At 35.9% G+C, this 27289-nt stretch overlaps 3 protein-coding genes across 3 annotated transcripts in view; 1 reads left to right on the plus strand and 2 right to left on the minus strand.

The window, feature by feature from the left end:
- LOC133837340 (uncharacterized) overlaps positions 1–27289 on the plus strand; it is a 129789-nt gene that overhangs the window by 66436 nt on the left and 36064 nt on the right. The gene's annotated exons all lie outside the window — the stretch shown is intronic.
- LOC133836828 (uncharacterized) lies at positions 12657–13290 on the minus strand. Its single transcript, XM_062267416.1, has 3 exons — positions 13228–13290; positions 12859–13176; positions 12657–12809 (listed from the first exon to the last, which is right to left on the minus strand). Exons 1-3 carry the CDS (start codon positions 13288–13290, stop codon positions 12657–12659), a joined length of 534 nt encoding a protein of 177 aa, XP_062123400.1.
- The window catches only part of LOC133837339 (fatty acyl-CoA reductase wat), a 41304-nt gene continuing 28760 nt past the window's right edge, over positions 14746–27289 (minus strand). Inside the window, exons 2-10 of the mRNA XM_062268057.1 lie at positions 22766–22876; positions 20988–21062; positions 20695–20807; positions 19487–19735; positions 18077–18332; positions 17822–18014; positions 16566–16805; positions 15190–15447; positions 14746–15128 (exon numbers count right to left, since the gene is read on the minus strand). Coding sequence (XP_062124041.1) covers positions 15038–15128; positions 15190–15447; positions 16566–16805; positions 17822–18014; positions 18077–18332; positions 19487–19735; positions 20695–20807; positions 20988–21062; positions 22766–22850 — 1560 coding nt within the window. The 5' untranslated portion in view covers positions 22851–22876 and the 3' untranslated portion in view covers positions 14746–15037. The remainder of the gene's footprint in view (positions 15129–15189; positions 15448–16565; positions 16806–17821; positions 18015–18076; positions 18333–19486; positions 19736–20694; positions 20808–20987; positions 21063–22765; positions 22877–27289) is intronic.

Below are 27289 nucleotides of genomic sequence, written 5' to 3' on the forward strand. Positions count from 1 at the left end.
CGAGGGGGGAGAGGAGAGGTAGGAGGAGGAGGACACATTGCGACTCGACTCCGACTCCGAGTCGGGGACAAGCTCGGCCAGCGAGCGAGCGAGATATAAATAAATAAAATTTCAAGGATGCGTGCGCTTTTATCTTCGCAACTTGCTTTGCCTTTTGCCATTGCCATTGCCATGCTATCTTTTTCATACACTCCTCGCCATGGGTCTTGTGCATTTGTCAAGCGTCATGCGGGACACACGCTACTCAGAGAAGATGATGGGAAGAAGGGCAGAGGGGCAGAAGGGAAAGCAGGCGACAAGCTGGTCCTTGAAGTATTGCATATATTAGATTGAGCAAGTGAGACTTGAAATCTGTAAAGCACTTTTTTTCGATTTGAATCTATTGCATTGACACTGGTTTACGTATTGAATTAATGCAGAAGTTTGAAGTGGAAATCAATTAAATTTTGAATTGCAAAAACAACTTAACAACTGCATAATACATTATTTCATTTTATATTCTATGGTATATATCGGTATATCTTAACTTAGCTGTCAGTAATCTAAGCCTGTAATGAGCTATAATTTAAACTCTATAGTATATTTTGAATGTAGTAGTATATTTATAAACTAATTATAACATTTTTATATTAAAGTTTTTGAAGTAAATTCATTTGGTGTAGCTTAAGGGGCTTTCGCCCTCGAAGACTTCAGCTGTCGGCTCTTAATTTGGTATATTTTGAGCTATGTGGTATATTTTGAATGTTATACTATATCAATCTTCAAAATACATCACTTGGTTTTAATGATAATACAGCTTTCGCACTCTAAGGCTGCAGGGGTCTGTAATCTAAGCCTGTAACCTGTTCGATATACTAAATATAGCATTTGTTATATTAAAGTATTTTTTGGATAAATTGATTTGGCATAGCTTAGCGATAATATAGCTTTCGCCCTCGAAAACTTCAGCTGTCGACTCTTAGTTTGGTATATTTTTAACTATATGGTATATTTTAAACGTTATACAAAAATACAGCGCTTTGGTTTTCCTTATATTAATTTGGTATATCTTAACGATTATACAGTTTTTGCACTTTGAGGCTGCACTAGACTGTAATCTGGTATATTTCAAACTTTATAGTATATTTTGCATGTAGTAGTATATTGGCATATTAAATACAGTATTTAGTATATTAGGTTAGATTTTCGGTATATTAAATTGACATACCTTAAAACTTTCTCACTCGATGTCTGAGGCTATTCTGTATTAATCTGGTATGTTTTTGGCTTAACGGTATATTTTAAATGTAGTAGTATATCGATATACCAAATACACCATTATTTATATAATATATGCAGTTGTCTTTAATATGATATATTTTAACTTTATAGTATATTTAAAATATAGTAGATCTATATACTAAATATAGAACTTGGTATATTTAAGTATTTTTCGGTATATTTATTACGCATCTCTAATGCTTCTTTTGTAAATCTCAAAATGAATATATCATTAACAACAAAATAATTAGCAAGAGTATTTAAACTTCGCTTGAGCAAAACTTATCAAATGACTATCACTTTTGTTTGTTGTTGATATTTTTTATACTGTTGTTGTATTACGTTTAGCTATGTGCAGTTTTTCATATGTTGTAAATAGCTTTCTACCCAAAAACTTTTTGTGGCAATTCAAACTAATGATTAAAAATTTTGCAGTTTTGTGTTTGTTGGCCTTTGTGTTTGTGCTATGACATTTCATCATCATCATGATGCTCAGCTTTGCTCTGCTACGAATTCATTCATACTTCTGTGTGTGTGTGTGTGAGTGTGTCCTCGTCCTTTCACCAGACTCAACTTGCGAGTCCTTTCATGATTTGCTTTGGTTTTGGGTTGGGCTGGGTTCGGTTGGGGATGGTCAGCAACCGCAATTTGAATATATAAATACATTTTAATGATGTCGCCGCTCATTAATCATAATCTATTCATTAATTTTTCGGACCTCCCCCCTTCTCCCCCGCTCAGCTCGCAGCAAGTGGCGGCTGACATGTCAGAAAATCTTGAACAAAATGTAAAATGTTTGGACCTTTGTTTTACATGAAATTTAGATAGGATCGCGGACTCGACAACAACAACAACTGAACTGAAAAGCAGTGGGAGACAAAAAGCGGAAACAGATACAAATAGAACACGACATGGCAGCTAATTAACGAACAATTTTTTTTCATTTGTTTGTGGCGTCGCTTTTCGCTGCCTTTTGCTGCTTTTGCTGCTTTGCTGCCACCTGCCCAATTAGTGAAAAGCGCGGCGACCACACCGCTCAGCTTTTCTTAATGGCAATGACAAATTTTTGTATAAATTATGTATTACTTAGCTCGAGAGATGCTAAACGCTCATCGCGGCTCAGCTCAGCTGAGCGCTGTTAAATATTTGAAAGATAAGTATACGCCCCGTGTTCCTCACTCTCTTCCCTACTGCCCAAGGCTGTCTCAAAGATGTCCAAGTATACCATTGGGATGGGCGTGTGTTGTGTTGGTCGCCGCTGGGCGTGGCGCCTTACACAGAATGTGACCCATTAGCTGATTTTTTTTTTTGCTTTCGTTTTTTCGTTTTTATTAAATTCAAGCACAGTTGTTCGCTTAGTTTGTCTATTTTCATTTTGTATTTTTATTTTGCGTTTTCTTTTTTTCTCATCTCTTGATTTGATGGGTCTCGAGAAATCGAAGCGGGATAATTTGTCACCAGAGAGAAAATGGTGAAACATTAAATTTGGCAAATAAATGGACACTTGTTTGTCATAACGCTGCAAATGCGTCCAAATAAAATGAAAATGAAGAAAGCACCAAAAAAAAAGGACGTTGCCGGCAAATGGCAACACGACGTCACCATCAGCAACGAGGCAGCTTCTACTCTAGGAAAAAAGAATGAAGAAATTTTTAAAAATGAAAAACAAGACCATTTTCATTTGTGCAATAAAATAGAAAACAACAAAACCAACTACGATGACGATGGCGATGACGATGAAAGAGAGCATGCCATGAAAATCCATAAGGGTATCGCCAACTGAATCGTTGCCCTACTTAAGCTGCCTTTCGTTTTTCGTTTCCTTTTTGCCCGCTTTATCCTTAAGCGTTTTATCGTAAAAATTTTAACAATTCTTGTAGCTTTCGACTTCGCTTTCGCTGTCAAGCAATAAATTATACACTTTAAGTATATGTTGGAAATATTTAAGTTCATATTTTATGAGCCATTTATGTGGGCGGAATTAAAATGCATTTTTGAGTACACTGATTTTTACTAAAATTCCTTTTTAGATGAGTGTTATTATTTGAAATTCTTATTTTTATTTTATTTTGATTTTAACAGACTTATATTTTTAGAAAAGTGTTTAGATTTTTACTCGCTTTTAAATTTATCAAAATTATTATTTTGATTGGTGTTAAAAATGGAAATGAAATATCTTGTCATCATTTTGAGCATTTAATCTAACATGAATATTTTTTTGTATTTTATTTGGTATATCTTTCCGGTAAGCTGTCGGTTCTTAATCTGGTATATTCAGAACTTTATAGTATATTCTAAAAGTTGTAGTATATCGATTAAATGGAAAATGAAAATGAAAGATTATTATTTTGATAAGTGTATAAAAATCTACAAAAACATTTTTTGGTATATTTATTTGGTATATCTTACCGATAAGTTGTCGGTTCTTAATCTGGTATATTCAGAACTTTATAGTATATTTTAAAAGTTGTAGTATATCGATTGAATGAATAATGAAAATGGAAGATTCAATAAAAATTAAATAAATAATCTAATTTATACAAAAAAAGACGAATTAATAGTTTGCCTTAAAGATTGAAACAAAAAAAATAAAGATGACAATAATATATGCAATTTCCCAGCTTACTAATTGGGAACTAAGACTATAATAATAATAATAATAATAATTTGTATATTATTTTGACCTTTAATACAAAAAAAATAGAAGAATTATTAGTTTGGCTTAAAGACTAAACAAAAAATGCTATGAATAATTAATGCAACTTCTTAACTATCAATTTCTGAAGTACAAAAAGTATTAAATAAATTTGTAGCTTTTAATTTGACTTAAAAATTAAAAATAATATAGATGATCTAAGCAGAATTATATGCTCTATATTTTTGAATTAAACATAAATAAGTCGAATTTAGAGAAGGAAAATCACAGTTTTCAAGCTGATCATAAAATATACATTGATCGCTGTAGCTGAAGTGAAGACATGATTTGAGCGACATTTAATGCCCATAATGTCCATATGCCATTATTTGTTGCTGCAGAGCATTTGGCGAGCATAAAAAAAGGAAAATACAACGACAGCGGCAACATCGGTTGAGCATTGCGATGACGAAGGAGTTGCGGAGAGGTGGAGAGAGGGAGAGGGAAAGAGGGAAAGGGAAAGGGAGAGGCGGCGATGGCAAAACGGCAAATGGCAATGGCAAAAAGTAAATAAATCGCTTCAAATTTTCGCATGGGTTGCGAGTCAGGGGAACGCAGCGTGGCACACACACACACACACACACATACACAGAGGGAAAACTGCTGAGCACAACGCGACGCTCAACCGAGTTGAGGGCAAGTCACAGAGAGAGATGTGGCAAGTAGCAAGCAGTCGACGCTTGTTTGGTGACGAAGGAGAAGAGGGAGGAGCGGGAGGGGGAGTAGTAAGAGTTTTAGGTGCCTCGAAGCGTGGAACCGTACAAGTAGAAGAAAGAAAAAGCCGGCGTAACTGCAACGAAACCAGAAGCTGTGGAAGCTTGAAGCTAACACCAAAAAACCCAGCCTCAAACCCCCGTCGTCATTCGTCCTTTGGTCTTTTATTGTTTTTGTTGAATGTTGTTTTCGTTGTTGTTTGCTGGTTTTGGTTGGTGTCGTAGGTTGTAGCCGAGGTTCTACTTCTGCTGTTGGTTTGGGACATTTCTCCGTCGTACTACGTACCAGGTGCAATCTATCGATTCACTCACTGCCCGCAACCTCCTTGCTCCTTCTTGCTCCTTGCTCAGCTTCTCAGTTTGCTGCTGCTCGTTATTGCTGCTGTCCGTGTTGCGTTGCTGCTGCTGTTGCTGCTGCTGTGTTGTTCCCTAGTTGTTGCAGTTGAAATATTTACGATGTACGTTGGGCTATTTCACTATTTGTAACCACCCACCAGCCCCCTCAGTTCATTCCCTTGCCACAGTTGGACTTGGAGTCGGAGTCGGAGACACACGCACAAGTGTTGCCATTTGTTGTTCTTGTTATTATTGTTGCTGTTGTTGGCTGTGCGTCACCTATTTTATTGTTTTCTGGCTTGTAACGATGAAAACAAAAACAGTTGCACCCAAAATGTATGAAATTATCAAATAAAAAGCACAAGGCATAAAAAAACAAGCTTATAGAATTGTATATACTACAAACAGAGAAAAACTAAAAATAAAAACTCAACTCAACTCGAACAACTGCCGCCAGGTCGACTTGCGGATATCCTGCACACTGTATTCATATTTTTTTCCACCCGCTGCTGCTTGCATAATCAATGAGCAAAGATACTTTTGACAGAGTTTATGTTGTTGTTGTTGTTGTGGGTAGCAAAGTGAAAGCTGAAATGCAAATAGAGGTTAAATTGTGTGAAGAAAGGCAAAAGAGTTGAAAGATTGTGAGCAAACAGTCTGAAGGCAAGCAAATTGTGATAGCCCGCAACTTGCAAAAATACCCTGTAATCAGGGCGACAAAATGTCGCTTGACTTTGCATCTGCAAATTTGATCTGCATATTCCATTTTGTCAGCCTCTGTCAATATATTACAATTTTTTTCCTCCATGCATTTTGGCTTCTCCACGCCCCGCATAAAAAATAGTACAAATACTGACATTTTTTTTAAAACAATTATTAGAGTTGTTTAACACTTTTCTGTGCTGTGCGAAACGAGGTGCAAATGTCAGCATTACTTTTCGATAGCTGAGCTGAGCTGAGCTAAAAAACAATTTGCTCTGGCTGTGTGTGAAAGCAATTCGGTTAACTGATAATTACAAACGAAATTGGGGAATATGCGAGAATTAATGGTATCGGGGAAAAAAATTACAGTATCTGTGGTAGTGAAAGGTCTTTTCAAAATAAAATGAATGACAATGCAATTGGGGTATATCTTCTTTGTTATCGTTATACTATTGTGCTAGGTGAAATGAATATATTCGCTTGAATTTCGGAGGCAGCCTAGAAGTATGCAACACTTTTTTTTGAAATGCTTTAAGCTAAGCCTAAGCTTGAAAGAATATTTATATTTATACTTACGTATTTTTGGGTAATTATTAATATAAGTATATTAAAATATGTAGACATATATGTATATTTATCTACAAGATTATTTTTTAATGAAACATATCCATTCATATATGCATTTGTATATTGCGTAATTAAATTTGAAGCTACATCCTAAAAGTATGCAACACTTTTTTTGAAATGCTTTAAGCCAAGCCTAAGCTTGAAAGTTCTCCGGTCGATGTTTAATATTGTTGCTGATGTATGTATTTATGGGTAATTATATTAATATATCAAAATATACACACATATATGTATATTTATGTATAAGATTATTTTTAATTAAATATTTCCATTCGTGTATATTTCGTAATTAAATTTAAAACTGCATCCTAAAAGTATGCAACAAATTTTTCTAAAATTCTTTGAAGTCAAGCTTAAGCTTTTCACTTTCCTGCCTTGCAAGAACTTCTCTTCAGTATACCCCTCGAAGCAATGAGTTGATTTATAGGGTACAACGAAACGCTGCACGCGTTGCTTTCATTTATAATTTTATTTATTTTCTCAATGCATTTTGTGCAAATAAAGAAATAAAATGCGCGCAAAAAAATATAATAATTTGTGCAAATTTTATTTGCCGGCACTTTTCATTATTTTCCTTTGCTTCGTTTTCATGTTTGTTGTTGTTTTTTTTTTCTTTCTTTCATTTTTTCGTTTGTATTATTTGCGACGAAGAAACAGGCGAAACGAAGCGAGGCAAGGCAGACAAGAAAGAAGGAGCTGAAGAGAATAGTGACTAGGGGTAAAGAAGAGGAAAGAGGAGGAGGAGGAGACTTTTAATAAAACCACAAGCCATACACACGCACATACACACACACACACACACACGCACATACACACACACACACATACACACTTTGTTAAAGGCAAAGAAAGCAATTGAGTTGCGTTGAAGTGGCATAAAGTAGTAGCAAGTGGCGGCCGGGTTGTACTCTCTTCTCCTCCTCCCTCTTCTTCATGGTTCTCTTCGTAGTAGTTGTTGGTGCTTCGGTTTGCTTTTTAACCATTTTGTTTGGTCTTTGCGTTTTCCCTTTAGGCGCACAAGCGGATCGCAGGTGAAAACGCAGCCCGACTTTGCTGGCAATGAATGCGGTAGTTGAGAGAAGAGTGAGGGAGAGAGAGCGGGAAGAGAGGAGGCTGAGCATTGGTCGGAGGTTGAGGCAAATGTAATGGGAAATGAAATGAATGAATGAGCATAAGCACTTTTTTGTTTGTTTGTGTGTGTGCAAGAGTGTGTGTGTGTGTGTGTGTGTAAGTCTGTCTCTCCGGTTTTGTTTGTTTGTCCTGTGTACGTATGCGTGTGTGTGTGTGTTGGTTTGTTTGTGGCCGCAGTCGAAGCAAGAGCTAGAGAGAGAGTAAGAGTTGGCAATGCAACGGCAACTGAGATGCTGCACTTCAAATTAAAATGCGAATGCAAGCGAAAACTTCAAAAGAAGCACTAGAACAGAAAACAGAAGCGCAAACGAGATACTAATAGACAATGGCAAAGCCAAGTGGAGCGCGGGGCGAGGGGGAAATGATGAGGAAGCAGGAAGAAGGAAGAAAGAGGAGAGAGGAAGCTGCTGTACAATGTGCATATGCGCTGCAATTGAAAGGCACATAAACACACTAACACACTGCGCCAGCGAAAGTGTCTCGCTGTGTATGTGTGTGTGTGTGTTGGTGTTGGTGTGTGTGTGTGTAGCCAAGGATAAAGTTAGCGACGACGACAGCAGCAGCAGCAGCGCAGGACATACAAATGCACTTTGGACGTGGACGACGCGCACTAAATTCGCTTTAATTCACTTTTCATACAAAACAGCAGCAGACAAGTGAAGCGAAGGAGGGGAGGGGAGGGAGAGCGGGGCATCGGCGACGGCGGCACAAAAGCACGCGCCGCACACACAGACACAGACGCAAACTCATGTTTGTTGTAATTAATTTAAAATATTATTACAAGCGCGCGCGAGCGCTAAACTAAGGCAAGGAAACAAGCAAAAGGAGTAGCAACGAGAGCGAGAGAGAGAGAGCGAGACAGCGGTAGACACGGACACGCAGCAGCCACAACGTGAGAAGGGGAGAGGGAGAGAGTGAGGGAAGAACTACTTCGTAGTGGAAGCAGTGACAAGGCAGGGCTAAATAATTATAACCCACGCGAACTGCACACGAAGCGCCAGACAAACAGCCAAACAAGCAAACAAACAAGCCCGAGTATGGAATTACAAGAAGACAGACAGCGAAGCAGAGAGAGAGTAAAGAAGAGGGGGAGACAGCAGCAGCAGCAGATGGGGATAGCAATACACACACACACATACGAACAAGCGAAAAACAAAATACCCTCAGTCAAGCTTTTTAATTGACGTGCAAAACGCGAGCAAGTTAACGTCGACATGCACTAGAATAGTAAGAACAACAAGCGCAAGCAAAAGCAGCAGCAACAACAAATCAACAAGAAGTGACTGCACTGCACACACACACATACATAATCACAGTCACACACACACACACACAGAGAGACGCACACATGGAGCAGGGTTGGACATGGCAGACAGTGCGCCAAATGCCAAAAATACCGAAGTCGACGAAATTGAAAAAAGTAATAAACGTAAAGCTATTACAAAATCTGATAATGGTCCACCGCTGGCAATGGAGCGCAAATGCCGGCACACACACACGCACACACAAGCAGAGACAGAGAGCGAGCGACACGGACAGACAGCAAAACAAATGGCACAAAAAAATGCAAAGAGCGTTAAAGAGCCGATAACAACAGCAAGGCAGCGAGGCAGCGAAGAGAGCGTCGCCAGTCAGTCAGCTGCTGCTGCTGTGTGTGGAACGAATTGGCAATGGAACACAACAAAATCAAGTGTGGGGCGAGAGCAGCTGCGACGAGGGGCACATAAAAAACCCTTACAATATGCAGCTGCAGCGTCAGCGTCGCCACAGCGCAACAACAACAGCATCGAGACGTCAAACATAAACATTGTGGCGCGCGTGCTTCTCTGCCGAAACGTAGCTAGCGCAATATTAATTTCACGAATGAACAACCCTTGAATAACCATGCACTTCATGTGTCGTTATTATGGCTTTGCTACGTGAGCAAGAGCGAAACTGCAAGAGAGCACAAATGCAACGGAGGGCAAATGAAAGAGAGAACACCCAAAGAGCGTAAGCTCAGAGAGCGAAAGCTTAAAGCCGAAGTTGAAACGAAGTGTGAACCGAACAACAAAGTTGCTTCGGTGCGTTTCGGCTCGGCTCGAAGGGCAAGCGTATGAGTGTATGTGTATGTGTGTGATATGCGAGTGCGTGCTTGTATGTGTGCGAGTGTGTGTGCAATGCTTTTTCATTGTGCATTTCCCAGAGGTGCATTTTTCTGAAAATCTAATTTGAGAGATTGAGATTGTTTGGTCTTTCAATGTTCTGCCCGCTCGTTCGTTCGTGTTGCGACGCTTGCAATTTTAGCTCAGCCATACAGCAGCAGCAGCAACAACAACAACGAGTACCATTCTTATATTTATGTGTATACACACACAGTTGCACAGTTGAAACATATTGGGGAGTTATTACTCAGAGTCTCTGTCGCCTGTCGTTGTGTTTGCCCCGTTCGCCGCTTACTTTAATTGGACGCGCGGGCGTTACGCTGTCGTAATTTTTGGAGAAATCTACATACACTTGGATGCCCCCCAACTACTACTATATATATGTATGTATATGTTGTACACTGTACATCCGTCTCGGCATCCGCATCCGTCACATCCGCATCTCAACGATAACGATGCGACGCATCGCATCGCAATGGCTTCAATCATTGCGCGCAGCGCTCACTGCGGTTTGACAAACATTTTTCACTGGCTGTGTGTGTGTCTCTGTATGTGTGTGTGTGAAGCCAGCAAGCGTCGTCATCCTGCCACAATGCCTGAAACACACACACACACAGATGTAACATACACCCCATCAGAGACGCCCTATATGTTTGATGAGTGTGCGAGAGTTTTATGGCTGTATTGGGAATGAGCTGTTCAGGCCGAAGCAAGCTAACAGCTTCAATAAGATGGAGGTGGAGTAGGAGGGCAAGAGAGAGGGGGGGTTGGGTGATTGGGTTATGCTCTGATTTTAATTTTGAAATCATACAAGTGCAGCAAGCAGCAACAGAAGCAAAAGCAGCAACTGCAAAGTGATACATGCGGATTTATTTATTTATGTACGTACGTGTGCATATATATCTAGCTGTAACTGTATTTGTATTGCTATCGAATATACGTATTCTCTCTCTCTCTCTCTCACACACTCCACTCTATATGTGTGTGTGTGTGGCCGTTATGCGATAAAGCGCCTTACAGGATTTGGATGATGGCTGGAAGGCAAGGCCGCTTCTGTTTGCAATTTGATAAGCTCTCTGGCATTATTTTTACGACATTTCGTTTTTTTGACATGCCACTCGCCTGAAAGTATGCAATAAAAATATCAATGCTAAGCCAATGTGTAAATCAGTGAATCTTATTGTTTTACATTTTTCCTCCTCTTCTTCGTTTCTTTTTTTGCTTCTTCTCTGCTTTCTCAGTCTATCATTTGATTATTTTGCATTTCTCTTCAAATCGGCGAAATGGATAAGGAAACAAGAGCAAAAACACAATAATACGTTGATAGCATTGTGTTGCAACTCGAGAGTTTGTTTTTCTGCATTTGGAAAATAGCTTTAGGCTTTAGGTTGAGCATCGCTTTGCTGTGTTTGCTGTGCATTGTGTAAGCCAATATTATGCTAATAAATGTTCAGACTACAGATTAATTATATCAGACCTTTAAATCAATTACTGCAAATATTTAACAAACCAAGAACTTTTGAATTTTGAACAGCTTTTCAATTAAGAACAAGTAAGAAAGCTACAGTCGAGTGTACTCAACTGTGAGATACCCGCTACCCATTTTGAATAAAAGCAATATATTGCGGTATTATTCTCAAAATATACCGAAAATACTAAAAATACTAAATTTATACCAAATGGTATATTTGGTATATCGATATAGTACCGCATTCAAAATATACCATAGACGGCACAATATACCAGATTGTCAGCCAAAGCAACTAAGACCCCTAGTAAGTAAGCGTTTCTGCCCATACAAAAGTATTTCTTTAACAACTTCAACAATTTTTATCTGATCAGGAATCATAACTACTATAGTAATTATTGTATATACGAAAATTCGCAACTCTAGCTTTAAAATTACTCTTGTTATTCGATTTTTTGATTTGCGGTTATAATACCCTTCTACCCTATGGGTAGCGGGTATAAAAATAGATTTGAATTATTACTTCTAATGATAAGCAATTAATTTTGCAAATCTCCTTTTAATTCGTATCTATAAAGCATGTATTTTAAATGATGTCATACCTTTTACGCTTAAGTAGTTGTATTTGCCTTAATTATCAATGTGGTGACATATTAATTATTAGTGATAAAACGCCTTTACATTTCATTCGTCGATTTGCAATTTAATAATCCTCTACAAATGTAAAGTAAACATTTGTCACGAATTGAAGTTTATTATAAAATTTCCACGATATTAAAATGAGGTAATCGCCAGTTGGCAGCGGAACTTTAAGCTTTTCGGGTGCTGGATAAAACCCACTAGACCATTTCTGCCCTAAATAAAGAATAGTAAATTTGATATAAGTGACGCACTAAGTGATCTGTGACTTACCACATAAGGACACGAGTGGTTGATAGTTGAAAAGTCCTTGAAGAGATCGAATACAACTTTAGCGGCTTTGTTTGATTTGTCTCTCATAAATTTGCAAACATCAAATGTTATGTCAAAGACCCAAGGCTTATATCCATTTGCCTTTTTCATAACTTGCATTCGCGACGAAATCGAATAGGTGGGATGTAAAAATTGGCCATTACATTGAAAATAGTCTTATTCCTTTGCAATGCGTGTAGTCGACAATTTTCGATTGTCACCCAAGACTTGTTGTGTGACTTGCAAACAGCATTCGTCATTTTAAAGACAACTCCATTCTGGAAGTAAGTAAATTAATTTAAAAATATAAAATTTATTTTCTGGCTCATTGTTAAATCTTACGGCAAACAGAAGCGGCAGCAAAAATACAAAAACAGAGATCTTGTATTTCATTGCGTCTATCCAAAGCGAAGCTTCAATTGGGAATGATTTACTCAAACCTATTAAATTCCTATTCTGAACTATAATAATTGAAAAAATGTCTTTTTAATTATTACTTTTAATCAACAATTAATTCTGCAATCTGCAATCTGTAATCACCTTTTAATGTTTATTTGTGATGTTATAACTTTTACGCTTAAGTGCCGTATTTTTGCTCTATTTGACATGTGGAACAATTTAATGATTATTTAAAAATCCTCTACAAATGTAAAGTAAACATTTGTTTCTAGTTGAATTCTATTGTAGAACTTCCAGGTCATCAAGAGAAGATAATCGCCAGTTGGCAACGGAAGTCTAAGCTTATCGATGGCCGGGTAGAAACCTCTAAGATATTGTTGTCCCTATAAGAAATGTATTAAGCGACATATTAATAAACGATTCATCACTTACCACATAGGGACAAGGATGGTCCAGACTCGAATATTCTTTAAAAAGATCGAATACAACTTTAACTGCTTTGTTCGATTTATCCTTCATAAATTTGCAAGCATCGAAGGTAGTATCAAAAACCCAAGGTTTATATCCGTTCGCCTTTTTCTGGACTTGCATTCGTATCGAAACCGAATTCGTAGGATGCAAAACATTTAAATAGACATTGAGTATCGTTTTATTGCGTTGCAATGCGTGCAGTCGACAAGTTTCGATTATCACCCAGGATTTGTTGTGTGACTCGCAAACAGCGTTCGTCATTTTAAAGACAAGTCCAGTCTGGAAATATATAAATTATAATACAAAATATATAATCTGTGACTTCCTTACGCCATGACTTAGACCTATCAAAAGCGACAGCAAAGGTATAAAAGCTGTGACTTGGATTCTCATTGCTTCAATTGTGAATGACAAATTGAAATCTATGAAATTTGCAAATCTACGATTGATTTAAAATTGTACATATGTATTTTTAATTCCTAATTACAAATGATTTGCAATTAATTCTTTAAATTATGCATGGCAAAATAATAGATAATCGGTTATATAAATTCTTAAAATATATTATTAAACAAGTAAGAAAGCTACAGTCGAGTGTACTCGACTGTGAGATAAACGCAACCCATTTTGAATAAAAGCAATATATTTTGCAGTATTATTCTCAAAATATACCAAATGTACTGCAAAAATACTAAAAATATACCAAATGGTATATTTGGTATATCGATATTGTACCGCATTCAAAATATACCATAGACGGCACAATATACCAGATTGTCAGCCAAAGTAACTAAGACCCTAGTAAGTAGGCGTTTTTGCCCATACAAAAGTATTTCTTTAATAACTTCGACAATTTCTATCTGATCGCAACCAAATTTTTAGGAATCATAACTACTATAATAGTTATTGTACATACCTTTTTCGCAACTCCAGCTTTAAAATTACGCTTGTTATTCGATTTTTTCGATTTGCGGGAGCGGAAGTGGGCGTGGCAAAAATTTTAAATAAACTTGATCTGCGTGCAAACATAACAAATGCTGTCGAAATATAGCTCTATCTCTTATAGTCTCTGAGATCCAGTGTTTCATACGGACAGACGGACATGGCTAGATCGTCTCGGTTGTTGACGCTGATCAAGAATATATATACTTTATAGGGTCGGAGATGCCTCCTTCTACTTGTTACATACATTTCCTGCCGGCACAAAGTTATAATACCCTTCTAACAAAACATTTGCAACTATTTACTTTTGACATTGACCATTTCTGACTGGACTCTTTCAATTAATTGTATTGGGACTAAGAAAAGCTTTAGCTTGACACATAATTTAAAGCCTTTGCTTTGGCTTGTTTTATGATTTCGGTCTCTGTGCATTTCATAACCTTTTTTTTCTCATTTTTAAATTGTTGTGTGAGTTTTGCGATTAAAAGAGCAGAGAGCAGAAAGCAGAGTCAAAGCTGGAAGGATAAACGATTTTGCTATTGTTGAAATATGAGTTGAGACAAGTTTAATAACTGCAATGTTATGTGTGTGTCAACAGCAGAGGCGACTTCTCTGTCTGTCTGTCTGTCCGTCCGCAAGCTTAAACACTTATCAAAAGCAAACTTTAAAAGCTAGACCATTGAAATTTGTTTTCTTGACTTATTAAATAGTTAACTAAATATTCAACATAATGTTTCCACTTTAAATTGTTTTGGCGACTTTCTGTCTGTCCGTCCGCCAGCTTAAACACTTATCAAAAGTAAACTTTAAAAGCTAGAGCATTGTTTTCCTTACTCATTAAATAGTTAGTTATTATTATTTCCACTTTAAATTGTTTTATTTTCCTTGGAGAACAAACAACACGTGTTTAGCATGTCCCAAACATATGAAGCGGCTTTTATTGTGATTCGATTAGCTTCAATACATAAATAGAAGTAAGTATATACACAGTGTGTGTTACATGATCATTTTTACAAACTAAACTATACAGAATTTTGGATAGAGCGCTGTAACCGACCATAAGACTATACACAATCATGAGTAGAGACTAAAGACTACAACTACAAACTATTTGCGAAAATGATAGAGAGACACAGTATCGATTTTTATAATGAGAAAAGAATATGCATGGTATACTTTCGATATTTTTAGATTTAGATTAAAAGAATATTAGCTTGACCAGTCCGTAGAGCGCCCATAGTGTTAACGAATAGACAATACCAAGAGTGCAATAATGCAGAACCATCATGCTGAAAACAAAGAAGAAGAATCAGATATTGAAACTTGCTTTAAGAGTGTTTAAAAACTTACCGCTTAATGCGCTTTATCGACTCGGGCAGATTGTTGGGATCATCCTTGACCACATAAAGACGCAGACCGTAGAGACTGACCCTGAAGAGATTTGGCCAGTCAAGATCACGCATATCGAAGGCAAAGAGTCGCTTATCCCGATCATCCAATTTGTCGACCAAACGTCGCACATTTTCGTTGTCGAAGCGAAACTCGTTTGAACTGAAGAACTTGAGCACATTGCTGAACTTGTGTATTTTCCGATAGATTTTCATCATTCTGAAGAAAGCATAAAAGTTAATGAAATGATTTAATGAAAGCTGAAGTGAATTTAGAAGAAATGTATAAGTAAAATAGACAACACAGCGGAATGATCCAAATTGCATCCTCCTCGAAAAAATCTTCTTTCACTTTTGGAAAAACAGTGCGGTATAGTTTTAATATACTAAAATGTATATACTAAAAATACAGAAATATACCGAATTTCATATCTAGTTTATTAATGTAAATGGTAAATATACCAGATAAATATACTGCAAAAATACTGAAATATACCGAAATGTGCGTATATCTGGTTTATTGATTTAAATGATAGATATACCAAATTAATATACTGAAAAAATACTGAACTATTCTGATATGTAAATCTGGTTTATTGATAGAAGTAGTCAATTTACCAAACTAATATACTAAAAATACTGAATTATACTGAAAATAGACCGTATAAAATGACTGAAAAATACTGAAATATACCAAATTTCATATATAGTTTATTAATGTAAATGGTAAATATACCAGATAAATATACTGAACAATAAATTTGGTTTATTAATTTAAATTTTAGATATACCAAATTAATATACTGAAAAAATACTGAACTATTCTGATATGTAAATCTGGTTTATTGATAGAAGTAGTCAATTTACCAAACTAATATACTAAAAATACTGAAATATACTGAAAATATACCGCATATACATACTGAAAATACTGAAATATGCCGTAATATGCAAATATCTGGTTTATTGATTTAAATGATAGATATACCGAATTAATATACTGAAAAAATACTGAAATAGACCGAGATGTATATCTGGTTTATTGATACGAGTGGTAAATATACCAAACTAATATACTAAAATACTGAAATATACTGAAATGTATGGTATATTGAGATAACAACTACTGCCAAAAAAGTATAACGTTTTATCTTATAGTCTTTGAAATCTAGTTGCTCCTACGGACGAACACATAGATCAAGAATATATATGCTATATTGCATAAAGTTATGATACCCTTTTACCATCTTGGTAGCGGGTATAAAAATCTCCAAGAAACGCATCATTTTTTATCGCAGCGTCTTGTACTTTCCCCCTCCTGAGAGACAGTTAACTCACCTGGGTTTCTTGCCCATCAGCACCATAATCAAGTCCATGAACATGGCGGGCAATGTGTGGTACAAGAAGCAGAGTATGTGATACTGCCACATGTGTGGCACGATGGTGAAGCACGGATACCAGATGGACTTGCGCATCGGGATGTCGTTGACATGCTTAAAGCCCGTCTGCATATAGTTGCGCCAGGTCACCATATTATCCGCATCCGGCACATAGTTGTAGATGGGTGGCGTCTCATATCTGCAAAGAGAAAAGCGCACAGAAAATGTGAGTTAGTGCCAATGAAAAAAGTGGAATGGAAAAGTGTTTCACTGGCAACGAGTTGTTCTAGAAGGAACGCACAAAAATGAGCTATTCATTAAAGTGAGCGAACAGAAGAAGTTCAGCTTCAACGTTCTGTTTTGTATAGTTGCTAAGTTCTATAGTTGTTTGGTTTGTTCATTGTTCAGTTATTCACTTTGGACCAGTAGCTTGTTCCGGTTCATTAGATTAGTTCTTCTATTGCTGTTTGCTGGTTTTCGTTTACTGTTTTCGATGTATAATGGAATAAGGGATAATCTTAATAATGAAAGGTTAACTGATGTTAACTATTGTTATAAGAAAGAGATTAGAACGAACAAAACAAACGAACTAATTTACTGCTCAAATTCGAACATATGAACTTATTCTTTGAATTCAAAAAACAAACTAGTTCACTTATCAAAAATGAATGTATTCAGTAAATTTAACGATTCTTCATTTTTCTGCTTTGCTTAGATGCTTAACTTTACAACTCTTTGGTTCCCTTTTTTTTTTTTGATCAGATATTCACTTTGGATCTTTAGTTCATTCTTACTCATTTCATTAGTTCCTCTATTGCTTTTAGCTAACTTCTGTTTACTATTTTCAATGTATCTTGGAAAGAAGGAATAAACTTCATAACTGTTAGTAATTGTTTTAGGACACAAAATAGAATGAATGAAAAGAACGAACTAGTTTATTGACGAACTCCTTTCACTTCAAAAATGAACGAAGTAAATTTAAAGATGCAGCAACAAAAAAATTAGTGATCAAAAGGCAACTTATTCAGTAATAGCGACAACAAAATTAACTAGTTCACTGTTCAAAAATGAACGAACTAGTTTGCTGATCAAAAATGAACGAATGAACTTATTCATTAAATTTAAAGATGTAGCTACAAAAAATGAACTAGTTCACTGATTACAAATTAATGTATTCAGTAAATTAATTGATGTTTAGACTACAGTGAAACCTACTTATTGCGTGCCACATCCCAGGCGCTGGCCAGCAGCGCATTCACGCACATGTCCACGGGCACAATGTGCGCCTTGTTGTCCATGTTGCCGGTGAAAACGCGCAGCACTCCGGAGCCAATGCCCACGATGACGCCACAGGGTCCATACATGTTGTCAATCCAGCCTGTTACCGGTTCCCTATAGCTAGTGATCACTGTAAATACATCGAATTATAGATTGTTATGTTGGGAATATAGAAGGGATTAAAAAAGTTACCGATGCCCGGTCGAAATATGGTCACTGGCAATTTCTGTGCATGCTGCTGAATCACATCTTCGGCCAGCACTTTGGTGTAGGTATATGTATTCGGATATCCCTTGATTAACGTCGGCGTCAGTGTATTCAGCGTCTGCTCGTCGAGGCATTCCGTCAATTTGAATGCATTGTCACCCGTCATCGCACAGCTGTAGAACTTCTCCTGAATGTACCGCATGTTGCAATGCGCAAATGCGGTCGAAACGTGCACCAGAGCCTGCCAACAAAATGGGGGAGAGATGTGGATTTTAGAAATCTTGTTGTAGCTGAGATATATGTTCAGTTATAGACCCTTAAAAACCTTATATCGAATATTCAAACACAACATTCGAAACTCTTTCCATTTGGTATTCCAAACGTTAAATAAAAATTGTGATAACAGTCCACTTATCTCACATTTGTATCTATAAAATGTTATAATAATACTTCGTATTTCATAGATACAGATGCGGAGAGAATAGAATCTATAGAATACAAAGTGTTATTGTAGAATTATATATTATATATACACTAATGATCACATTACATTACATAAGTGAACTTTTATCACAATTTTATTTAACCTTTAATAAAGAAGTCAATAATATTTGCACACACTTATTAGTTTTTCTATTTAAGTAACCTTTGCGAATCATTAAAAGGTCTGGCAAATTCATCTTAATAAACTCAATAAGATAATCAAATATTTGTCTAACCTTAGAGTAAATGCTAGATAAAGCAAGGGGGCTAACAAAGTCGAATATTGTAATTATAAAATCAGGCAAAGTCAATTCTTGAAGTATTAGGAATTTCTTTGCACTTATTCCTTTATTGCTTTTAATGTTAAAATTTATTATTACTACTACAATATGTTTGCTATACATTCGAGGCATTGCATCTTTGTTTCATACTTTAAATGTAGTAAATCTTGCAAATTTGTAGACTGAGCACATTCGATTTGATTTCAAATCATTTTGAATAATCTAAAATGTGTTTTGGTCAAAAAGTATTAACTCTCTTAAAAGTCACATCTTATCGACCTTTTAAGAGGTACTGTGTAAAAGCAAAAGCATTACTCAATATTGAAAGTATTAATCATTAATTGCTATTCACTCTGATAAATGAATTTATATACGTCATCCAATCAAATCAATCATCAAAGTGCTCTGCAGGTCGTGCTCTCTGTCACTCATTATTTTCCTTGATTACAGCAAACACTTTGCTTTGTAGATAAGTGACATAACATCGGCTATTATAATTGTTACTGATTTCACGTATCTAGGATACAGCTGTTCTAATTATTACTTATTCCATGTATCTTATAATTTAATTCTATAGTAAATTGCCAGACCTCCATTTAAATCAAGTTTAATACTCCAACTTATCACTCACCTTGAGGTTGAGAATCTCGTTAGCCAGTTTGATGATCTCCTTGGTGCCGTGCACATTGATGGCAATCGCCATTTTAAGTTTCTCATCGAAACGCACTGTGGCAGCGCTGTGCAGGACAATGTTCACATTCTCCTTGATCGTCTCCCTCTCATGCTGCGAGATGCCCAAACCGGGCAGCGAGCAATCGCCGCTGATGATTGTGATCTGGCAGCGATACTTTGGATTAATCTGTTTCATTTTGGCAAAGACCTGAGGGGAGAGGAAGCAATATAGTAAAGATAAGTAAAGAAAGAATGAAATGAAATGTAAGGAAAAGAAAAGGTAACATTATATAGTTAAATTTTGTAAGAATCTTATTTCTGTTTATAATTCCAAGCCATAAAATTAAAAATAAAATAATGTTTAAACAAGAATTTCAAATCTATGCAAAAGAAATGTTATAATGCTTCTTATAAATTTATATTAAATTTAAATATTCAATTTTGACATTTTACCTTATTTCAATTTAGAATATATTCTTGAGTTGATAATATTTCAAGAGTTGCCAATATAGAATTTTTATTATATCTGCTACCCATATGTTAGAAGTGTGATATATTTTATATTCACTATATATTTAAAATTTAGTACTACGAGTATATCGATAGACCAAATATAGTATTTGGTATATTTTAGTATTTTGTGGTATATTTATGGTATATTTGTAGAATCTAGCTATAGTACTATATCGATATACGAAATACAGTATTTAGTATATTTTGGAATGATGGAATAATTTGGGTATATGTGTAGAATTCCTTCGGTTTATTTTAGTATTTTGTGGTATATTTTGGGCATATTTGTGAAATGTGGATATAGTACTATATCGATATAACAAATACAGTATTTTTTACATCCTTGCGGTATATTTTTTGGAGAGTTGTATAATGTAGTACCTTCGGTATTTATTAGTATGCTTGTGGTATATTTTTGTTATATTTTCAGAATCTGTGTTTAGTACTATATCGATACTCCAAATATAGTCTTTGGCATATTTTAGTATTTTGCGGTATATTTTTGGAATATGTTCAGAAGCTTATCTTTCTTACATATATAATTTTGGATTTTGACTTTTCTCTTCTTCATCCATTTCTACAAGGTTCTTCTTGATTTCATTCTTAACTCTACAACTTTTTTATTCCCTGCGTATCTAATTGATTGATACTTACTGGATCATTGAAGAGATCCTCGATGCGGGCGTGGGCATCCTTGCCCTTCTTGGTGCGTATGAGCAAATATATTTGTGCCACCTCCGTGACGCGCAACAGTTTCTCGATGATAACTGGAGGGGAAAGGGGAGAATAATGGGGGAAGAAAATGGTAACAAATCAATTTGTGAGTGTCTTTCTTGCTCCTCTCACGCTGTGCGTATTCAATTCGCTTCCATTATTCATGTCACGTATTTGCTGCGAGAGAGGTGAAAGGGGGAAAGGGGGAAGGGGAAGGGGAGTATTCAACTTACTTTTGCCAAAGAATCCGGTGCCGCCAGTGAGGAAGACGCCTTTATCCTTGTAAAACATTTGCATGGGCGACTCATCTGCAAAGATCAATGCAAACAGCCATTAAACAATTAGCCAATTTGATGCGCATCATTGTGCCTGACTGCCTGCCTGGCTGGCTGCTTGCCACATGCCCCGCTCCCCTCTGTGAGTGTGACTGTGTCTGTGAGTTCGTGCCACAAGCGTTACGTTCACGCTTGTTTGCCACCCACTTGAAGCGCGTCACGAATTTAAATGCGCGCCCCCCAAAAGCCACTTCAATTGCGCATAATTCACGCCAACACACACACTTACATACACACACACACACACACACACACACACAGTCAGGCTGGGAGTCGCACGTAAAGAGCGTTTGGCATGTGGCTGCATTTTGGCCATATGTCAAAATGGCAACAACAACAAGAATGAGAATGAGAATGAGAGCAGGCAGCAGGCAACACTCGAAGTTAACGCCAATGCTGACATTGTTGTCGCTCAGTTGCTGCCTCTCTCAGTTGCTGCCTCAGTTGCCTGCCACTTGTGGGCCACTCATAAATATTTGCAAGTTAGCAGCTCGTCGAGCCATTCATCTAACATACAATGGCAACGCACACACACGCATTCCTTGTCTTGAAGTCCGTCTCCGTCTCTGTCTCTGTCTGTGGCCTAATTGCCAATCGACGACGTAAATCACTGTCACTGAATAAGGCTTACACACACACATAGAGAGAGTCTCATGCTTGGCCACTCGATAATTGCATAATAAATGCAACATTGTTAAGGATAGCATCAACATCCATCGCATGTGGCATCCAACGACGCGTCAAACACAACAAACTCACACACTCGCATTCATATTCATACAAATACATTGCCTGACACCTAAAGGCGACAACACTCACACACACACACACACACTCGCATACACACACACACAGCATGGAGTCGCACTCAAACCAAAAGCACTTGACGCGCTTGCCGCTCACTCAAATGTTTTGTTTACCTATGCTAATTGGCTTAAATGCAACTCAAGCGCACTTCTCATCGCGCCAAGCCGAAACTGAGCCCACTGTGCCGCCCCTGTACCCCTCCCCTCTCCCCCCCTCTGCACCTCACTGGGCTCTCTCTGACACCATTGTTTATGAGCGCTTCGCAATTGAGCTGCCGCCACCCGCCGCTTGGAGTGCTGCTGACTGCTGACTACGACTGCGACTGCGACTGCGGCGTGCGCATTTAAAGCTTTTCGAGCGCTTTGGGGCATTTGTTCAGCGACAACCAGCCAGCAAAAATAACAACAACAACAACAGCGACAAGCGGCGGCACTTTGAGTGAATTGTCAACAATTGTGTTGGCTCTTTGGATTTGCGAGCCGCCTTCGTCTCCGCCTCCCTCGCTCCTCTTCTTTCTTCCTTCCTTTGCTGCGTTGTCTCGCGCAGACAAAAGTCTGTCACATAATTTGTCAATTTCAACAATTTTCTTAGCCCACCCTCGACAAGACAAATGTAATTCTTCATGAATGCTTATTGTTTTGCTTCTTTTCTTCTCTGCTTCTCTGCTTCTCTCCCTCTCTTCTCTTCTTCTCTTTTCTTTACTTTTTTTTTGTTGACGGAACTGGTTCCCCAATTTGCTGCTCTTTGTCGCCTTTTGTCTCTGAACCTGAACTTGCTGCTCTCTCGCTCACGCCTGAAGGCTTTTGACCCTGGCCTTAGCCTTGGGTCACCCTGTGTTTGTGTGTCGTAGTCGAGTCGTGGTCACTCACCCTGTGTCCCAGTGATAAGCTGACAATGATCATCCATCGCTTTCGTATATCCATTACGAAGGCTTAGCAGTTTAGCCTCCTCCATGCTGACCAGTTGCTTCCTTTGCGGCGCTGCAAGTAAATAAAGCCGCAATATATTATAATAATCAGTAAATTATAATAAAACAAAAACAAAGCGCAATATATATAAGGGATCAAATAAAAGTAAAAACAAATGCGAAATATATTAGAATACATGATAAATTCTAATAAGATATATATTAGAATAGTAAATTATAATACAAGTAAATGCGCAATATATTAGACTAAAAGGAAATTTGCAATAAAAGTAAAAATAAATGCGCAATATATTAGAATAATCAGAGAATTATAATAAACACACAAAACACTCTTCACAACAGTTAACTAAATTTACAAATTTGCATAACGAGAGGTTAAGTAAAATTTTAGTAGGCAGAACTTTTCTAGTTGTTTAGAGATTGAGATGAAATTCTCAGAACTTAAAAAACAAATATTAAAGTCTCAACTGTTTAGGTAATAATGCACTTATTCAAATTATTTTCGTTTATACTAAGAATCGACACTACTCTGTTGTCAAGAGCCTAAAAAACAGAGGAGATATTAAGAATTGCAATAAGCAAAACGTTTCTATTTGTCAGAAATATTGAAAAATGTTGTTGAAATGTTCAGAACCTAAAATATTGATGTCATTAGGGTTGAAGAAATACTGCACTTATTCAAATTATTTTCAATTATACTAAGATTAAAAGTCTACAATTCTGTTGTCAACAGCCTTAAAATACCTACAGAGAAAATGACCAAATAAGCAAAACTTATCTGTTGATCAGGTATTCAAATTTTCAGAACTTTAAATACTAATATAAAAAGAAAAAACTGCACTTATTCAAATTATTTTCAATTCTACTAAGATTTGATTCTACTTGTTGTCAACAGCCTAAAAATACCTCAGAGGAAATGACTAAAATGTCAATAAGCAAAACTTAACTGTTTATAAAGCGATTTTGTTGAAGTTTGTATAACTTAAATTACAAATATAAAGGGAAATTCTGCACTTATTAAAATTATTTTCAATTCTACTAAGATCACAACTTTGGTATAGAAGAGATAAAATAGATTAATAGGCAGAACTTTTATGTTTATTTAAATAAATAATGCACTTCATATTATTTTCAATTCTACTAAGATTACAAACTAGTTGTCAACAGTCTAAAAATACATACAAAACAGATAAGTAAACAAAACTTCGCTGTTTGTCAGGCAAAGCTGGTGAAATTTTCAGAACTTAAATTATAAAAATAAATCTCATCACAGTTGAAAAATAATGCACTTTCGATTCTATTAAGTTCCAAAAGTAGGAATAAAGCAATTGTCAAATCAAGTTGGAAACACATTTGTTATTTGCTTTACTGAGTAAAGGAAATTTCTTGTAAAGGTTGGCTGTTAGAATAGTTAAAACTTAAATTCCAATTACCAATTTACATTTAAGCTGATTGAAATTTCCCAACAGCAACATTTAATTGCCATGCGTTGTAAATACGTAGTTTACATCTTAAAGGGTTAAAATGTTGCTTAAATAACTGCTTAACTATTATATAACTTTTGTTCACTTCTGAGCTGCCCACCTCCATAAAGATTTCTAATTGCCAGATGTGGATTTGATTACCTCGATATATAATTTTTAACTGACGAAAATTATAGCTTGCTGCCACTATATTTACACTCTACTGTAAAATAACTATAGATGGCTTAAAATATTATATGATTAGCAAACCTTGAGCTTTAGACCAAAAGAACATTGCTTCCACTATGTAATAATCAATAAAAGTGAATTGTAAGTTTAACAATTTTTGTACATACGATTTTTAAGCGATATAAAGTCGGGTCTGTCATATCGCTGCAGTTGAATAATTTGTTGTTGTGCCATGTTTGCAAATAGAAGAGGAAAGTGTAATGCTTTTTACACTTGTTGGTGTCGATGGAATCGATCAGGTTGTTGTATTATTTTGTGTGAACTCGATTCGAGTCCTGACTAATTAGGAATTGTTTCAATTGAAATGGTTTAGGCAATTACAAGACCGGCGGCGGTCTCCATGCGACTGTTTCGTGGCGACTAAAAATCAAATATAAGTGAATTTCGTTTTGTGAAATTTTAATTAAAACTTTGGTATTGCTTTGTGTGCCGTCATAGTACAACGAAAACCAAACCAAACCAACCCACTGGCAAATGCCAACAAAAGTGTACAAGGCACTAACAATTTCTAATGAAGTGCCAGGCACACCTGTTGACAAACACAGAGAGAGAGAGAGAGCAGCAGAGAGAGGAGCAAAGAGAGAGTGCAAATTGAAAATGAAACTCATACAATTTTAATAAAATTTATGTTATGGAGACTGAAGTTTAAAGCGAAACCCAAAGTGTCGATGCCGCTTTTAATTAATGCACAAATTCCCTGTCCCATATCTGCCACAAAACACGGCACAAATAATAAAAACAACAACAGGAGAGCAAATAAACTACATCGTTCGTGTCAAAGAAGCTATCGAACGCTTTAAATATGCATGCGAACCCATCGCAGACACCTATTAAATAAATGGGCCAAACATATATGAGCAACACACACACGCGCACACACACACAAACACACATCGTGTAAAAGTTTAAAAATACATATTCATATATCAAGTGCTCGACAAATTGAAAAGAAGCAAACTCATGCTCAGGTAAGCAGCATTTTGCAACTAATGGAATACTCTTTACATTAAATTAAAGTCGAAGGTTCTTATTATATTTGATAGTTTTGGCAAATACTTTTAGTTAATGTATTCTTCAGTTCTTATCAATTTCATAAAGAAACAAAATGTGTTTTTATACTGACAGTTTTTAGCTTCATTTTTGATCAAACAAATTTATGTTTTGAGTGCTGAAATACCCTTTAAGCTTCTTATATTCACTGAGTATATTTTTTAGACAAAAACTTTGCTTGAAGGAAAGCTGGCGGAAAATAATAGGGATTTCATATTTAATAAGTGAACATGCTATAAGAGACTATGGTAGAATGTTAAAAGAGTAATTTTGTTGCTTATTTATGACTTCCAAATTTATTTTATATGTTCTTTATGGTATATTTTAAATGATGTAGTATATTATTATACATTATAGGTACTTTTTCTGTGTATTCATTTTAAACTTCTAAATTATTTGATATGCTCATTATGGTATAATTTGAATGTAGTAGTATATTAATATACAAAATACATTCTAAGACATTTCTTTAGTACATTCATTTGGTATATTTAAAGTGAAATACTGTTCTAGTTTTATTGAAGATGCGCAACGCGTATCTAAATTATTTTATATATTCTTTATGGGATATTTTGAATGTAGTAGTATATAAATGTACTAAAAACATTTTTAAGTATTTGTGTAGTATATTTATGTGCTATATTTTAAGTATAATACGGATCTAGTCATTATTTGATATACTTTATACTATTTTTTAAGTGTATCAGTATATTAATATACCAAATATATTCTTAAATACTCGTTTGATATATTCTTTTAGTATATTTTGTATGTAGTATATATTTATATACCACATGTATTCTTTTGTGCTTGTTTGTTTAGTATATTTTAATGCAGTAGTACATTTAAAATACCAAATACATTTTTGAAGATTTGTTCGGTATATTAATTTGGTATATTTTAGGTATAATACGGCTCTAGTTTCCTTAAAAATGCCAAACGAATATTTCACAGTCAGTACTTGAAGGAAAGCTGGTGAAAAATAACAGGAATTTCATATTTAATAAGTAAACATACTTTTACATAGTGTCGGAGAATATTAAAAGAGTAATTTTGTTGCTTATTTAAAAACTTTCAAGGTGACATAAAATAATGATGAAAATCATTTTAAAGACTTGCTGCACCTTTGGCTATAAAAAGAAATGATTACTACAATTAAAAAAAATGTTTATGCCAGACAAATTATTTTAATAAAATAAAGCAGCTGCTTTACGAGTATGAAGTCAAGTTCGATTAAATACATAGCTTCACAATGAATGGGAATTATACAAATGCGCTTAAAATTATGAATGCTATCATATTCATTTCAATTAAACGCAAATTCAATGAGCAAATTAAGAGCGCAAACCAACTGCAGACACAGAGACAGAGTTGATCAAAGATAAAGTGTAAACAAAGTGCGCGGTATTTAAGTGCGAGAATGACATTCAGTTTGCCATAAAAGTAGACATATTATGATTCAATTGACCAAACGACCAAACGTAGTGAATAATTAGAGACTCTAAAGTGGGCAAAAAAGTATTGTAATGTTCAGCTCGGGTCAGTTTTTGAATAGCAGTTGAGTTGAGTTGCATTTTATGCAGTAGCTGCTGCGATGACGTTGTGGAATTTTAATTGTGTGCGAAGCCCAAAACCAGAGAACCACGTAATTACTAATAATAATGATGATAATTGCAAGCTCGGGCGACAACTAAATGAATTAA

Source organism: Drosophila sulfurigaster, chromosome 2R, assembly GCF_023558435.1.
Source record: "Drosophila sulfurigaster albostrigata strain 15112-1811.04 chromosome 2R, ASM2355843v2, whole genome shotgun sequence".
NCBI lineage: Eukaryota > Metazoa > Arthropoda > Insecta > Diptera > Drosophilidae > Drosophila > Drosophila sulfurigaster.